We start from the raw sequence: 17977 nt of genomic DNA, 5'->3' as shown, positions 1-17977 counted from the left end.
GGCGACATGGCGGTCCTCCACCTCGCCCATCGCCCCATTCGCCGCAGCGACGTCCAGCAGCACCGGTGGCGGGGCGGGGACATCAACGGGGACGAGGAGAGGCGCCGGACGGCGGCGCTTGAGCGCGGGGGCAGGAGAAGCTCGTGGGGGTGAGGCTCGCGCGCCGCCCCTGCTCCTCCTTTTTTTTTGACTTGGCCCCCTGCTCCTCCTGCCCAGATGGGACACGCTCAGCACACCCTGTCTCACTTTTGTTTTGGAGAGTGCTAACGGGTTATTAGACACCGTTAGACACCTGTCAAGTAGTCAGGGGGTGCTCACGTACCCCCCTGATCACCGGGCTTCATCCGATAGTTTGTAATAAAATAAAGTGCAACAAGTAAATTGCAATATGTAAATGCTCTCAATGAGAGAGAGCCCAATCCTCTATGCAGCAAGAGGACAAGCTCAGGTGTGTGTGTGATTATATGTGACAAGTGTTCCCGAGGGCGGCATGAATTTACCAACATTTAGAGTTCTACACAACATGGTAAATATTTTTTCAAGTTTCATTCCCTTAGAGACGGAGTCTAAATTAGGTGCAGCCATAGATATAAGAAAATGCACCCTTATGATGGGTCCTAGAGCCATTTCATGTGCAAGTATAGTAATCAGTAAGACATAAATGTCCCACCATAGGAATTAATTCATTGGTTCCCGACATAAACCCCTCTAATGCAACTAAAAATATTGGAAAACAGTTTCTGTCATTCCGTCCCTTCCAACACTCATCAATGCATTAAAGTGAGCCCTATGAGCCCATATAGGTGAAGTAATATGAAGTCGGCGTTCGCATAAAACCATCATAGAACAACATAAAAGATAAAAACTTGATCAAATACTCATTGCACATCATATAGAATCATAGCCAGATCATCATATGCCCTCAGAAATATGGGAAAGTACTCACAAGTGTCAAACATGATATGGACCAGAGGCATAATGATTATAACACAATCTGAAATTATAATATATCCACCAAATAATGACAAAGTACCGATCACAAACATGCAACTAGCCTTTAAAACAATATCCAGGGTTCAATCAAACACAAACTATGAGGGGGGATGAAGTCAATCTCGTAGATGGTTATGGTGGTGATGATGGTGCTGATGGAGATATTGATGGAGATGCCTCCCCTACGTCAAGGAGGAGTGGTGATGATGATGGTGTCGATTTTCCCTTCACCGGAGGCACCAGTGCAGCAAGATCTGCCCTCTCCTGGAGTAGGAGAAGACTTTCGACTCCGCCGCCACCTCAATAAATCTCGGAAAAATATGGCTTAGGTTTCTAGCGAAACGGAGGCGTCTGTATAAAGGGGGACCCGAGACGATGCTCGGGGCCCAAATGGGCATGGGTGGCGTGCCCAGGCAAGGGGGCGCGCCACCTGTCCTCTTTTGGTCCCCGTAGCCTCCCTCGTATGCTTCTTTGGTCCACGGTCCTTCTCTCGGTTAAAAACTGATCAAGTATTTTTCCTTCGATTTTTAGGTGTCCGGAAGGTCCCTGAAACAGCAAAATATGAAAAAGGAGGCCTCCAAGAAATTAAATACCAATGAAAAAGACTTTGTAGGAAAGTCCTAGAAATCAACTAAAAATGCATAAATAATGATGTATGATGGCAAATATCAATGAAAACTAATCATATAAGTCATAAAATTGATGTTGTAAAATGCACGTATCAGTAACCGACACACCTCTTGAGCAGTGATTAAGTTACTTCGTGTAAGTGAACATCAGGATACATCTTCATATTTGCGTGCCTCGGTTATCTCTATACCCAAGTTTATTTCGTGGTGATAATCATCGATCTTGAAATTATTTATATATTGTTTATCACTTGTGAGATATCTATGTGCTCATCTTTCGTAGCTTAAGTGGTTGGTGCACTTACTTGATGAAATGTCATTTCCCTCCCCAAGCGTTTTCATTTAGAAGAGAACATAATCTAGAGACAAACATGTGTGCTTCAGTGTTTGAGGCATATATCTAAAATGAGTGAAGAAACGGATTTCCGACATGTTTGTTTTTTCTTCAGTCGTAGGGAAAACTGCTACCAAGGGGTTTCTTGTTGGAAGGTTGGGTGGAATCAAATACACAAATCAGAGTTTGCACCCACTTAGTCTTCCCATTTTGGCGTGAGAGGCCCTTCAAATTTCAGCATTTGGGGTTTTAGATGTTCAAGGCGAGGAGAATTTCCGATGTCTGAAATTTCCGTGAAAACCTCCGGCCTAGACGTTCGCATCTATATTTTGAGTTGATCCAAGTGGCGCAACTCTATGTTTATGGTTAATAAGTTGGTTCAGAACTTCCAGCCAAAGGAAGTTCAACTCGGATGTTGCGCGTAAGTTCGGTGAAGGTGGGGCAAAAAAAAAATCCTAAAAATCCTATCCAACGATTAGATTTTGGTGGCACCTATAAGAGCACCTTCTTCCCCAAGAGGACGTTGCCTTCCTACTCTCTCCCCTCCATTAGTACCAAACTTCAATGCACTAGATCTCTCGCTCTATCCAACCAAACTTGTTGAAAAGCTAGGATTTGGGTGAAGATATACTTAGATCAATCATTTCACCATTCTTTTATTCCCCCACCATTCTCTTGTTGCACTTCTTACTCTTTGGTGTTTGAGAACTCTAGATGGAAGAGGACGCCTTGAAACTCAATCTTTTTGGTGTAAAGCTTTTTGTGGTATTATTACGAGCATCAAATTAAATTGTGAAGATAGCCCTAATCTTGGTTGTGAAGATTTGGTTGCCTCCTCCAAAGGCACCTCTTAGTGGATCATGTCACCTTGTATTGTGCAAGGGCATATGAAAAATAAGGTTTGGTGAACATTCCGTTGCTACACCTCTTCATGAGAGACGAACATACCCAAGGGAGAGAATTGTAAGAATACATCAATGTCTCCACTATCCTATATTATTCAGTAAAATTGTGGATGTATACATCCAGGGTTAAAAGGTTTTTTTTAAAAAAAAAATCAAGAATGGAAGCAATTTCTTTCATAACTAATCTTGCATAAGTTTTTTTTGTAGGAACTAGTGCATTTCCTTTAAAATTCATTTGAAACACGTACGTTTCAAATAGAGACCAAGTGTACGCAGTGACGTGGATCGCTACTTTTACCAATCATTTCGTCCTTATCAGTCCTGAATACACTTCTCTTCTCTTTGTACTTCAATATAAGTACACGGAGATATAAGAGCTCATACATACAGCTCACAGTGGCTAGCCTCTCGTATTATATATCCCCTTGTGCTCCCACACATCTATCGCTCACACTATCAGCTACTCTGCTCTACCATCTATTCTCACCTCCACTACCACATCGCCTCTGCTCCACCACTACGCCGCCCACTCAACGCCTCAACGGCAATGGCTGCTGCTCAGTGACGGCCCCACCGGCCGGCTATGCCGGGAGACGACGCGTCCTACCTCCTCTGCGCCGAGGACGCCGGCGGTGCCTTCTTCTTTGCCGACGTTGCGGCCAGCACCTGCACCACCGCCACCGACGATGACTGGTGCTCCCGCGCCGAGGATGAGGAGTCGGCTGCGGAGTCCTTCGTCGCCGAGCTCATCGGGGGCGAGGCCGACTACTCGCCCCGGTCAGACTACCCTGACCGGCTCCGGTCAAGGTGCATCGACCCCACTGCCCGGGCGGACTCTGTTGCGTGGATTCTCAAGGTGACACACACAAAGGCACATACTGCGTTGATAAACTTCTTGGATTGGATGAGGCATGCTTCTGTTGTGTATTTTTCTGAAATTAAGCCCCACTTTAATTTTTTTAGAAATTAAGCTTTGTCATGTACACGTATTTTTTATAACATTTTGTCATGTAGAAATAACTGTTCTAATATCTGCAAATGTATGAATTAGCATGCCACATATCCATCTCATTCCATATAGCTAGTTATCTGAATCTGTCTTCTTCAGGTGCAAGAATACTACGGCTTCCTGCCCTTGACGGCCTACCTCGCCGTGAACTACATGGACCGGTTCCTCTCCCTCCACCGGCTGCCGGTAAGCTCGTCGCCGTCCTGACATGTCACCATTCGTACACAGTCCACATATCGCCGTGTCAGCCATACCCATACCCATACATGTTGTAATGCTGAGCACCATGCCAAGCGTGGCAGATAACTAGTTTGTTCTCTGTATTTTTCGGTATGTTGTCTAGTGCTCTGCTGATGCTGGTCTGTATAAAAAGAAAAGTTTTGGAAGTTGGTGTACAGTCTGCTAACCCATCAGTCCAATTAGCTGGCTAATTACCGTCTTACCCTTATATGGAATGAAGGGTGTGTGTGTGGGATTTGTTTATGCACTAAAGACAGAAGGGTCTTTTGGCTTTGCAGCATGCTTTAGTGCAAGCTTAAGCTTTATTTTGGAACAGACCTTATCATTGTGCTTTGCCCTTGTGCTCCATATTGTTATTAACTACATGGCCTATGCCGTTTGGGATAGTGTTTGGAGTGTCTAGCGTGAGGTATCTATCTACTCAGTGACTGTGCATGCATGGTGGTGGTGATAATAGTATACTTATCAGGAGGTCAGAGTAAAAGAACAAGCTGCAAGCTAGCTGTAAACTGCTGCAAAGTATATATCCCCGCACCTTGTCATATGCACCACCTGCCGTGGTTGAAATGGGCAGCATTGTTTTTTCTGACTTTCTTGTTGCTTTGTGAATGCTGTGTTAGTAGAGTAGGCATGGCATGCTGGCGTCACTCCATGGATTTTTAAAGGATTATAGTTGTTCCAAGTGATACTAGATGATGGTAGGCTAGCTTAATTATCCAAATGCTGATGTGACTGAATATCTCACCAACCTTAACTTGGGCCAATATTATGATGTCACACAGATTTTGATCTTCAAGACTTGATACGTGTTCCTGCTAGAATGCTAGATGTAACAGTGATTACTATTCGGGTCCACTGTAACTTGTCCTTCAGTACATATATGGAATGGTCAATGTATGCATCTACTCTGCCTTAAAAAACAAACTATTTATGAGGGAAGATCTTAGTCAAATCTTCATGCGCAGTACTGTACTTAGGTAGCCAGATCCATATACTCTTTATTTCAGGAATTTAAAGAGGGGTTGCTTATCTTGCTCATAAAAGAACATGAGATATGTAGGATGATGGTGGAGTGCTACAAGATCCTAGACATACTAGTACCTTATGTGTCCTTGCTTTGGGGATCCTTGCTTCAGCTATTAATTGCTGTGTTTGTGTACTTCCCCCTCAATGCAGCAGGAGGATGGATGGGCAATGCAGCTGCTAGCTGTGACCTGCCTCTCCTTGGCTGCCAAGATGGAAGAGACCCTTGTGCCTTCCCTCCTAGACCTACAAGTAATTACATCAACACTTAATTCAAAATTAGTTTTTTTCTTCTAATACAACTTTATGAGTTGATAAGCTGTAGATGAAATACTGGTCATCAGAGTTATAATATGAATCGTCCATTGTACATTGACAGATAGAGAGCACAAGATATATCTTCGAGCCGCGTACGATCCTTCGAATGGAGCTTCTTGTTCTGACGGCACTCAATTGGAGGCTCCGGTCGGTCACACCTTTCGTGTTCATCGACTTCTTCGTTTGCAAAGTTGATCCGAGAGGGAAGAACACGCGATATCTGATCGGCCGAGCCACACAAATGATTTTAGCTGCAATGCATGGTATACTAAAAATGTTTGTTGGTTGAATATGTATGTTATAGCGCAACGGTACTAACGTAATCCTGCAAAATGCAATGGATCAGACATCGAGTTCTTAGATCACTGCCCGTCGTCAATGGCTGCTGCGGCGGTGCTATGCGCCACCGGTGAGATGCCATCCTTCGCATTGGTCAACCCTAGGCTTGCAGTCAATTGGTGCATTGGCCTAGCAGAGGTAACGCAACGATCACCTTGTAACCACTGAAACTTTGACAACTTATGAAATGTAAGCAAGTTCTATAATATGTTATCTTTTTTTTACAGGAAGGGGTCAGAAGCTGCTACAAACTAATGCAGCAGCTGGTGAGTGGCAAGAGGGCAGCCACAGCAGCTGCAGTAGCAGTTAACCTATGCTCAGATGAGGTTCTGTCCTCTAATTCCTCCTCCTGCACCACCCCTCCCCCACCCAAGAGGAGGAAGAGGTCACCTCCACCAGTCACATGAAAAGAGTGCAAGTAGATAACATCAGTTTACCTGGGTCTTTTTTTTGTCAGATTAATAGGGTTTGATCTCTTCCTGTTGTTGTGTTGTTGTGATTCTTTTTCCCATTTGTTCTCTTCTTTTGGGGCTCTTTCTTTTTACACCTTGGTGGGGGCTCTCCTTGCTTGGCCCGGCCTGTTGATCTATGCCATCATGGCAGCCTCTGCACTGCCAGTCTGTGAAGGATGTGAGAAATATATCAGAGAAAGAGAGTGAAACATGGAGACATGTGTGTTTTTCTGTGCTTACAGCCTGTGGGTCTTCACCCCAATGCGGCGATTTACACAAAAATAACCCAAAAGTGGAAGAAAAGCACAGACTGACCCTCCGGCGAAACTATTTCACCAATCTAACCCTTTTGTGTGGCGCCCCTCCCACGGGCGCCACACATGCCCATGTGGCTCCCTCTCCGCCGGCGCCACACACCCGGCCCGACGTGGCCCCTCGCCGGCGAGGCTGGTGCGCCCGTCCGACGTGGCGGCATGTGTGGCGCCCTCCCAACGGCGCCACACATGCACTTGTAATCCCCAAAACATACCGTGAGACAATTCCTCGGGACTTAGCCGTTTTGCGAGGCTCGATGTGTGGCGCCGATGACACGGGCGCCACACTAGCCTGTGTGGCGCCGATGCCACGGGCGCCACACATAGAGCCTCGCGAAACGGCTAAGTCCCGGAGGATTTGTCCCACGAGTATGTTTTGGACCCAATGGTTCATATAAGTTGGCATGTGTGGCGCCGATGCCACGGGCGCCACACTAGCACTTGTGGCGCCGGCGGAAGGGCGCCACACATGGACTTGTGTTGAAAACATGAAAAATCGTACCAAACTCCAACGATTACGAGTACAATATTGGACACAACAAGTAGAAATTTCATGACATACACATATAACACTTCATAGGTCACATTGTAGCACGTAGATTCAAACAACAAGTAGCATTACGGACCATGGTTCGAAATGACATAGGGTTCACAAATCGATACTTATGAAGATATAGTTCACAACAACACGGAGCACATCCTAGTGTCGTCCTCGACGTGTCGTCCTCACGGGCCGCTTCCGGACGGCCATCCTCTTCGTCCGCTGCCTTGGCCGCTCCCGCTGCTGCTCCGCTCGCTCGCTCGCTCCCGCCGTTGCTCCTCCTCCTCCTCCTCCTCCTCCTCGAAGAGAACGGCTCGTCGTTCCTCATCCTCGACATAGCCGATCTCCGCGGCGGCCCGTCATCCTCCTCGGTGACAACCTTCTTTCCTCGGTTGACATAATCTTCCGGAGTGTACCGGTTTGGAGCCTTGCCCCTTGGCTTCAACTCGGTAAGCCGACCGTTGCTTGGAGGTACGCTTCGGAAGTACGCCTTGACTCGGAATTAGGTCGTCCTCGGGAGGAATCCGCACAAACATGAACACATGAGATTACAAAAGTTGAAATTAGTAAGAACATGTTTCACGGCAACAAAATAGTCCATACATGTTCTTCGGAAGAGGAGGATGTAGGGATTTCGCCTTCGCGGCAACCTAGCAAGTTCGCTAACCGCCGCATCTTTCGTGCGGTGTTCGCGTCATGGAACTCACGGTTACAAAGCCACCGGAACATAATTGCGTACATTCAAAGTTGGTGATCATACCTTAACGAAATTCCGCAACGGTCCGACGAGCTTTTCATCCGTGTGGCTCTGCTCCCACACAACCTCGCACTCCTCGACCATGTTTCTGGATCTCCTCCCGCTGTGACAAACATAGCATACACAATTTAAGCGAGCACATGGCAATCTAGATGATGTACTAGTTAGTGAGAGAATCCATTACCACGAAGTTCAGCTCGGAAGCAATAGAAGTCGATCTCCCTCTCGCGAGCAAAAGTGTCGTGTCGGCTTTGCCCAACCTCATCGAACCGGATGGGGTCGTCCAAGATCTCTTCACGATACGCGCGCTTCACTAACTCGATACGCGTGTTCGATGGAACCACTCGAGGTAGTTGTTGAAAGCGGTGAAGTCGTGAGGCACAATCCGCTCGGGGCCGGCATTCCGTGCCGCTTCCAAGCGATGTTGGAACGCCGTGATGTGGCCGCTATGATGGATCGGCCAATTTGTGATCTTCCTCTGCCGCTGCCTATCAAGCTCGCAAGAATCAACAAGTTAGTTTGTACCTCTTCTATCAAGAATCTTCCATCGCATGATTCCGAAGTTTACCCGTGAAGCGCCTTGTCCGTGTCTTGCCACATTGGTGGGCACTCCCGATACGGCCCAAGCTTGTCTCATCACTCTTTGCGGCTCGGTGGTGTTCAACAAGCCACATGCATATGAGTGGGCAGCGCATACGCCGAACTCGCGCCTCCTCCGTGCACTTGGGGTTTAGGTCGGTCATCGCCGCGCCAATACGGTAGTAGCTACCATATGGCTCCCATTCCACCCGCAGCATACAATTATTTAGTAGATGCCGGTAGAATCAATCAAAACTAGGATTGCAACTCCGCAGTGATCGGTTACCTGCTCAGCGGTAAGAGTGTCCAACTCCGCGAGTGTACTCGCTCGTACATGATCATTGGATCGCTCGTCATCTCCGAGACATTGTCCCAAAGGTATGCCCAAGTGGGCTCCCGATCGAGGAAAGTGAGGGAAATGAGGCCATGGCGTCTCGTTGAGTACCTCGGGACGCCCAAGCGATAGGCGGTCCCGGCTCCATACGGAAAGTAGGAGCATGCATCCACCAATACCGCCGCTACCCGTCTTGCTCCCGGTCCTGCGACAAGCTTCGTCCAACCGCATACATAAGATATTTGGTTACTACTTTGTGTAGCGCACTACTATAGGAAAATAGTACATAGAACAAATCATCACCTGCCGGTAGAGGTAGGCAAGTGCCGCTGTTCCCCAACTCCACCGGGCGTCCAACACCGTAAGCGCCTTCAGCCAACACCAATGGGCCAGCTTACCCCCACCGTCGGGAAAGAGAGTCCCGGAAATCATGTACCATAAGTACACGCGGGCGTACGTCCTCCGAGTGTCCTCGTCGGCCTCTATGGGGCATTCCGCAAAGTTAGTTCTGATCCAAGTGAAAGACGCGCCGGCGGGAACTCTCTCCTTTGGATTTTCTGGCGGCGGAGGAGCCCTGCCAATAAGATCCTCCATCTGTCCGCGCCACCCATCAGAAGCTGTGTTCATACACAGTGGCTCGCCCTGAATAGGTAGTGCAAGGATCATGGAAACATCCTGCGAGTAGGGGCCATCTCGCCGGCCCTCAAGTGGAAGGTGTGAGTCTCCGGCCTCCACCGGTCGACAAGGGCGGTGAGTGCCGAGGGGTTCATGTGTGGCCCCCCACGGCTTACAAGGGATATGAACGGCATAAGACCGGTAGGCCGGATGAACTCCGTGTACCTCTCGTCATAAGGTATATCCGGTGTGCCATGGTAACGAATCTTCAAAGGGTGAAGATCCGTTCCCCTCTCCGATCATATGAACAGCCCGGTGCTCCCTGTCGTACTCTTCATCCGAAGCCACACCATCCTACATGTATGAGCAACACATACAACATATTATGAGCCATTCATACCAAATATGAGCAACACATACATGAGAATATATCCAAATAAGCCATCACACATACATTCCTAACAAATATGAGTTATTCCATCAAGAATACATGAGAATATATCTAACTTTCGAATCACATATACATCACACATACATGAGAGTTCATATCCAAATACATCACACATATGAATTTCGTAAGACATACCATTCCTAGGCACATAATAGACATATGTAAGACAATAGAATGCATTTGCTAAGCTCCAATTTTGCCTTTCACCACATACATACATAAGGATTTCAACACATACATGTAAAATTTCATTCAACACATCTAGGGTTCCTACATATCTAGGGTTCCTACATATCTAGGGTTCCTACACATACACATTCAACACATACATAGCCATTTCAAATCTAGTTTCCATGTCTAGGGTTCATGTGCAAATCTAGCAAGATCTATGAAATTAGTGGATGAATGTGAGGGATTCGAAGGGGAATACCTTGAGGAATGGAGGAGGAAGGACTTGGCCGGCCGGATGCGACGATTGCTTGGTCGATTTGGTGGGGGGCGAAGGGGACTCGGGCGGCGGCGGCGGTTTCCGGGAGGAACAGAGAGAAGAGAAGAAAGCGGTCGCGTCGGGCTGGGGCGCGGGCGCGGGCGCCACACTTAAGTGGATGTGTGGCGCCCGTGGCATCGGCGCCACACATGCTAGTGTGGCGCCGTGGCGTCGGCGCCACACATCGAGCCTCGCAAAACGGCTAAGTCCCGGACGTTCGGAGCCCCTGGATGTTTTCGACCGAAAACATGATATAAGTTGGCATGTGTGGCGCCGTTGGGAGGGCGCCACACATGCTGCCACGTCGGACGGGCGCACCCGCCTCGGCGGCGAGGGGGCCACGTCGGCTGGGTGTGTGGCGCCGGCGGGAGGGGAGCCACATGGGCATGTGTGGCGCCCGTGGGAGGGGCGCCACACAAAAGGGTTAGATTGGTGAAATAGTTTCGCCGGAGGGTCAGTCTGTGCTTTTCTTCCACTTTTGGGTTATTTTTGTGTAAATCGCCCCCCAATGCAGAATTGCAGAGGATACATTGATTAGATAGTGAGAGGGAGAAGAAGAAAAGTAAAAGGATGGCACCAATGCACAGCATGTTTGCATAGCATTGCATGGAGATGGGGGTGAAATGAAGGTGGTCAAGGAGGAATGGTCAGAGCTACAGCCAAGGTGTAGTAGGCCTTCTCCCTGGCAAGCTCTCTGTGCATATTCATGAGGGAGAAAATTGTTTGTTTGTTTGTTTCCGAGTGGTTTGTTTGTATTTTGCTGATTGTTACTGAAGAGAGAGAGAGAGAGAGAGAGAGAGAGAGAGAGAGAGAGAGGAAAGAGGAGGCATGGTGTACTGGGAGGCACATGCATGCCCTAGTGTGATGCTCTGGAGTGAAATATTTGTCCATCTCCAGGCTAACAGTGTCCAAGCATGAGGCCTTTGGGGGCCCTTGCTATTTGTTATCACTTGAACTTTTTTTTTCCATCATGATCAATAAAAGATATTGCAATCTAAATTATCTTGAAGGAGTATGAGTTGTGTTTGCAGTCATAATATAGCCAGCTATGTGTTTCTGCCTTTCTCTTGTTTTTCAGTCAGAGGTTATACATAGTTGGTGCCCTTTCTTCTGAGCTGTGTATATTGCCAGTCTCGTGCTGCAGCTGAAAGTCTGATAGTTCCCCAAGAAAGCAAGGGCATGATCCTTTAAAAGTTTGAATTGTCTTCCTAATGTACCCAATATGTCAAACAAGTTACATATACAACATCACAAGGTTGTAGAAAGGCAATTATATTTAGTAGGTTAGGTTGCTCCTATGACATGCTTAAAGCACTGTAGGAAGTAGAGGCGCATGCATTGCAAGGAAGGAGTGACTCAAACTTTACATCCATTTTATACCCGAAAAGAACTATCCAATCATTTTAACACTAGAATGCACTAATAGCCACCTTATTGATAGTTAATAACATACACTAATCTGCTTAGAGACTTGCAGCTGCAATTTGAACTAATCTAATTTGAACTAATCTGAACATAGTACTATATATATCCACAAGGTTGTTGTGCAGGGTACCACTCACTCTATGTATGTAATATATCTTTGCCGTGCCACTTAGGAGGAGCATACAATATAGTAATCCCCATCATGACTGCTCAAGTGTTTATAATAAGTGGTCAATAGTAGTGGCTTTCAGGAATCATTGGAGGCGCCCATTATCAGAGACAGTTCGTCACATCCTTTTCTATCCGTCCCTTTTCAACGTTTCTGGAAGAGGGTTAGCCACAAGTAATTTGCAAAGTCATACGACCATGACAATGAACTATATGACCGTGTCATGGAGCCAAGCATGCCATCCTCGATCTGTGGCAGGCTAGGCCAGGCCATGCCATCCTTGCCTTTGCCCCTAATGTACAAATGAGGCCATGACCATGGCAACCCCACCATAGATCTCGATTTTCTTGCAAATCTGGTCTTGTGGTTGGGCTGGTGCACTGAGTCATTTGTAGGACTACCTCTATGTTTGTTCTTTCCTGAATGACACGATGAAGAAAGTCAGATCTCAAGGGGTTGAATGGGAGATACCCTGAAAATAGTTGCAATTTTACAGATGGATTTTGACAGGGTTAGATCTTGGGAAGTCTTTCTAGGCGTCTGAGAGAAAAAATACCATCTTTTCAAAAGAGAGAAAGCAACTTTGAGGTTTTACCTACTTTGGGAGGAAATTTGTTTGACAGTCAAGGTACATGGTTATCGCCTTAGATTTCTTTTATCGGACGGGCACGATGGCGCCGGAGGAGAAGAACTGAATCTGGTGCCATTTTTTTGTTGTATAAAAAGAAAACCTGAAGAATCTAACGTGATGGTACAGCGAAAATGGTGAATGGAACCTGGGTACACGCGCACCCATTTATGAAAAGTTCCAAAAAATGCTATTTAAAAGTTTCAAAAAAATATGAAGTAAATTTTTGCATGTATATATTATGTTGATAGTTACTTGTGTGCGTTTTCACAAAAAAATATCATTGTGTGTGACCTACACAAAAATGACAAAATGCAAATTCCTATTCCTGTGAATAGTAGAAATTCCTATTCACTATTCTCATTTGGACATTTTGTCATTTTTGTGCAGGCCACATACAATGGTATTTTTTCGTGAAAACTCACACGATTACGTATCAACATAATATGTACATGCAAAAATTTAGTTCACATTTTTTTGAAACTTTTAAATAACATTTTTTCATTTTGTAGGAAACTGGGTGCGCGCGCACCCAGGTTCCATTCATGCGCGTCGGATGGTACAGCTGCAAGAAGGAGATCCAGCTTTCGCCACACTTCTTTACTTGATTCAACGTCGAGCTTTCCTCCTCCTGGGCAAAAGCCACGATTTTTCAGGCAACTTTGGAATCCCATGTCCGTGCGAACCCGAAAGCCAGGAGGGGGAAAGACCAGTACTCACACTCACATACTGCAATCGCAGCTGTATCTGTACGTGTGCATGCATGGGGCACATACCTTTTGCATCATTTCTTCATGGAGTACCAAAGACATATGGAGATGAGTAGATCGGATCCCAAACCAACATAGGATAAATGGTGTGGCAACATTATGCATTGAGAAGAAATCATTGGATCACATTGACATTGACCCTGTCATAAGTGACTTTGCATCAAGGAATGCTAGAAGAAAATTTGAAGGTAATATCTACTATAAATTATTTGATATGCTAATGCTTTTTCATGCATTTAAATGTTATTGACAACATTTTTTGACGTGTATATTCATTATTATTGTTGTAATTATTATTGTTGTAATGTCTACCTTAAGGGCCCCGAGTTTTGTTTCCCCCCATTCCCCCAAAATTTCACGACCATCCATGTTCCCAATATCGTCTAAACTACGGGCAACTCTAATGCGGCGACTCATTTTCGGCACAAAATGCGTCTATTTCGATCCGTTTGGGGGCGCCGCGGACAGGCAACCAGCCCATGTTAGCCCGTTTCATTTGGTCTAGGCATGTCCCCTTTTCTCATTTTCACCATTTTCAAACTTTAACTTTAAAAAAAAGAAATGGTAGAAAATTAATTACCCTACTTGCCGATTCAAGTAAGCTGCACCGGCATACAACATAATATTAAAGGAATGGCAAATAACACATAATCCATACAAACAGACAATATGGTGTGAGTGATCACTCTTCTCGATCATGGATTATTTTTTCTTCCTCTCGAACCAAGCCCTTCTCATTGGGTCTGAAGTCGGCCGTCATGATCTGGGTTTGCTAGGTGAGTAGCTTGAGCTCTACTAAATCTGTTCCACGATATAAGACGGAATGCTAGAGTAGCACAGCAAGGCATCTTATAGTATGGAACAGAGGTAGAGAACTTCGTTGGCTCTTAGTCTCGCCAATTTTGAGTTTCTTTACATCAAGGCGGCTTCTCCCAGCCGCCTCTCTGCTCCAAGGTGAGCTCCTTCCTTCAGCTTCGGTAGCGCCGCGGCAGGTGAGTTGCCCATGAACTGACTTCTAGGGCAGCGGCGGTGGTAGGAGTTGCTTCGTCTCGCAGAGGGTGGAGTAGAAACGGTGGCTCCTTCTCTTCAAGGAATTTGTGCGCCCCAAGGGTCGTCGACTTGCGGCCGGTCCTCGTGCTGTCTGTTTAAACGCATTTTCAGCCTAAATTTAGTCTGAAAAATACATAGAGTTTCCCTATGAATATTTTAGTGTGCTAAGAGAGGGAGCCTCTGAACTTGGCTGGACTGAATCTGCTGGAATATATTTTGGACCGAATACTGACTGCGTTGTGCTGTCGACCGTAGGGGCGGTCCCGACGAATGGTCAAAAGTTTGTGTTTCTTTGGTGGTAGCCCTAGCGTGGGGAGACAGCTGCGATGCCATGCCCCATCGATCCTTGTACGTGGCAGTATGTCCTTATCCGTTCAACAAGTAGAACATGCTGTCGTTGCACTAGTCGAGTGTACTAGTGATCGTGGGTGCAAACCATCGCACGTTAGGCTACCCTTCGTAGAGACACGAGTACACACGTACGTCGCGCGTGCAGCCCAGATACGTAAGTACTTGTCCCCGTACGTATCCCCATCAGAACCTAATCATGGAAACCACCTAAAAAGAAGGCAGACACATCGATCGGTGTGCGACGATGGTGTGGTGGAAATACACGCTCACATATATACACGTCGTGTGCAAGAGTCTTCGTCCTAATCATCGCGGCATCCATGCATCACTCGGAACCGCACGGCGAAGCAGCCAAGGAACCCCACGAGCACGATGCCACCATCGCTCTTTCTCTCCAGCCAGCCTTAATCACGTCTCCTCTCTCCTCTCCTTTCGCCGCCAGCACAGATTAAAGGGGGAGCTGCTTTGGTGGTCATGGCCCGTGGGGGGGAGGTCAGGAGATAATCCACCCACTGATCGTTCGATGATGCGGATCATAATGGCACATAACGCACGCTAATTCCAGTCAGGCGCCCGATGGACCGGCTCGCTCGTACACCCGAAAAGCTGGGAGCAAAAATCCTGGCTGCGCACTCGGATTCAGAATTTCAGATCCCTGTGCAGTGTGCACTGCTAGCACCAAAATGTGTGTGCTGTAGCCTCGGCCTGTAGCTGCCGACTGGGTGGCGAGATTTGGATCAGTGAATGTGGCATTATGATCCGCCAGCACGAGTTTTGCCACGGGAAAGCTAGGCAGGTGGTGTGACCAGGTGCAAACCTTCACCGTCCGTCCACCCACAGAGTGTTGTCTTGGAGTCCCTACTGCTACAAGACTACCAAGAGCACTTCCTCTAACGCATGTCTTGCCGCATCCGTTACCTTTAGGTTATTAGAGGATTGGCACGAAGACCTCTTTTTAAAGGCAACTTCACCTACAGGAGTGACATCAGCAGTGATGTCACTCATCTGGTCACCAATTCTTTCACAAAATTATGAAACAAATATGAAACATAACTGAAACACAAATATTTTGTGAAACAAACCGGAGTAACATCACCAGTGATGTCATCAGCTTCACTTTTTGTCATAATGTTTCACAATGTTTTTCATGTATCACTTTAGTTTCATAAAAGTTTCACTTGTGTTGCAATTATTAGTTTTATATTAGACAAATATCAAAAGGTTACCAAAGCAGGGAGTGGACGGTAGATGTGACATCGGTAGGTACCGTTGCTAGTAAAATCGATGTGTTCCGGAGAGGCATTTGTTGCTGCTAGACTAGACATAATAAAAGGAGAAGGATCATCAAGAAAAAAAAGGGACAAGGATAAAAAAGTATTTTCTGTTATGTGGAAGGGCCCGGCACGTTTGGCCAGCCCAACCAGCTGGTACTGGGCTTCTTCGAGGTTCCAGGTATCAGGCTTTCTGGGAATTGAGCGTGTTTTCGCTGGGAGAAAAGCGGAGGCGCCAAAGGTTTCCGGGAGCGCCTACTCTCTGCCTTAAGCAGGAGGCACCGTTTGCTACGCCTGAAGAGGTTCCCTTTGGGCCACTCCAAACCTGGGCCCAACAAAAGGTACTGCTTCTCGCTTTTCTTTCCTTTCAGTTTAGATCTTTAAAGATGTTTAAATTTAAAAAAATGTTCAACTGTGAAAAAGTTTTAAAATAAAAAAGTTCGAATTAAAAATGTTTGAATCTAAAAAATTCCGGATCTCAAAAAGTTCAAAATTTAAAAATGTTCAAATTTGAAAATTGTTCAAACATAAAAATTGTTTAAAATTGAAAATTGTTCAAAATTTGACAATTGTTTAGTTTAAAAACAAATAATTTTAAATCGAACAAAATTCATATTTGAACAAATTTCAAATTTGAACAAATTTCAAATTTAACCAAATTTTGAATTTGACCAAATTTATAATATAAACATTTTTAAATCAGAGCAAAAAAAAATCTGAACAAATTTCGAAATCAGCAAACCAATGCAGCAAAAATAAAAAAGAAACCATCAAAAACCGGAAAAAAACCTGAGAAAAACCGAAAAACCAGAAAACAAAGGTAAATACTATACCTGCTAGGCGCTAATGGGCCGGCCCATATAGATGTCATGGAGGCGCCGGTGTTCAGGGCCTTGCTCTGTTTTGTGTACACTGACTCGTTGCCGCAGATGAAGAAAGAAGAGGAAGGTACCATGTGCCAGCATCTGCTTGTCGCCGCGGACACGTATGGCATGGAGAGGCTGAAGCTCATCTGCGAAGACAAGCTGTGCAAGCACATCGATGTCGGTACCGTGGCCAACATCCTGGCGCTAGCTGAAGCTCACCGCTGCGATGTGCTGAAGAGTGCGTGCTTCGGTTTTCTTGGCCGTAAGGCGAACCTGACGGGGGTCATGCCGTCATGGCCAGCGATGGCTTCGAGCATCTCAACGCAAGCTGCCCCTCTGTTGTCAAGGAGCTGCTCGCCATGCACTCGCTAACTTAGTTCCGTGATGACGCCCATCATGCTATCTACAGTGGTAATTCATGGTTTCTACTTACTACTAGGTATTTGCCATCAGGTACTTGCCCTGTTTCAGCAAGTGGTATCCCCGGTTTCTAGACTTGGTCCTCTTGGCGTGTCGGTATATGATCACATCACTATGTCTATCCTAATTTCCCAAGGAGCTGCAACTTACTTTCAGTTTGTGTCCGTGTGTTACTTCATTCATCTGTGCAACCTTGCCGGTTAATCAGGAATGCTCTATGCTGTGTCTATTGTGACCCAATCTGTATTGGGTATTGCCTTTTTTTTCCCTTGTTTTCAAAAGCTTTGATGAGTAACTCAAGGCTGTTGTGCTGCGTCTGTTTCTTCAGGAAATGACAGAGTAGTTTTATCTCCGGTTACATGTTAGTTTATCTCATATCTGCAAGACTGCAACTCTACATGTTAATCGGAGAAATGCATTGTTTCCAGTTACAATCTTTTTGTTGTTACCTTGTCCACTGCGTCAAAACTCAAAATTTACACAAGTTTGAACTGAAGAAAATAGAGGGGGTGTTATTGCCATGAATTCTTGAAGAGAATAGAGTGCAGAGATGTGGTACACAACAGTATTCACACAAAAAAAAAAACACTTTCCACTGCTCTCTGTGTAAGATGGGGAGATTCACACATAGAGAGTATCATGATAAATTCACTGTGGGGGTTGAAAGAGTGCATGATGTGGTACAGCAGTATCCGATGCTCTCTAGA

General features: G+C 46.0%; 1 protein-coding gene and 1 pseudogene across 2 annotated transcripts; both read left to right on the top strand.

Moving 5' to 3' along the window:
• Window positions 1-3444: 3444 nt before the first annotated feature.
• On the top strand, window positions 3445-6413 carry LOC124658113 (cyclin-D2-1). 2 transcript variants are annotated; one of them, XM_047196546.1, is made up of 6 exons: window positions 3445-3717; window positions 3970-4056; window positions 5290-5385; window positions 5513-5714; window positions 5798-5928; window positions 6018-6413. In XM_047196546.1, the coding sequence occupies exons 1-6, from the start codon at window positions 3445-3447 to the stop codon at window positions 6195-6197; spliced, it is 969 nt and encodes a 322-aa protein (XP_047052502.1). In that variant the 3' UTR covers window positions 6198-6413. The 2 variants fall into 2 exon arrangements, with proteins under 2 accessions (XP_047052502.1, XP_047052501.1); XM_047196545.1 differs by having other exon boundaries at window positions 5287-5385.
• Window positions 6414-16913: 10500 nt separating this feature from the next.
• On the top strand, window positions 16914-17227 carry LOC124654236 (annotated as a pseudogene).
• The last annotated feature ends 750 nt before the right edge of the window (window positions 17228-17977 follow it).

The sequence above is a fragment of the Lolium rigidum genome, chromosome 5 (assembly GCF_022539505.1).
Source record: "Lolium rigidum isolate FL_2022 chromosome 5, APGP_CSIRO_Lrig_0.1, whole genome shotgun sequence".
NCBI lineage: Eukaryota > Viridiplantae > Streptophyta > Magnoliopsida > Poales > Poaceae > Lolium > Lolium rigidum.
The sequence above is the reverse complement of the archived record's forward strand: the minus strand, read 5'-3'. Positions and strand labels throughout refer to the sequence as shown.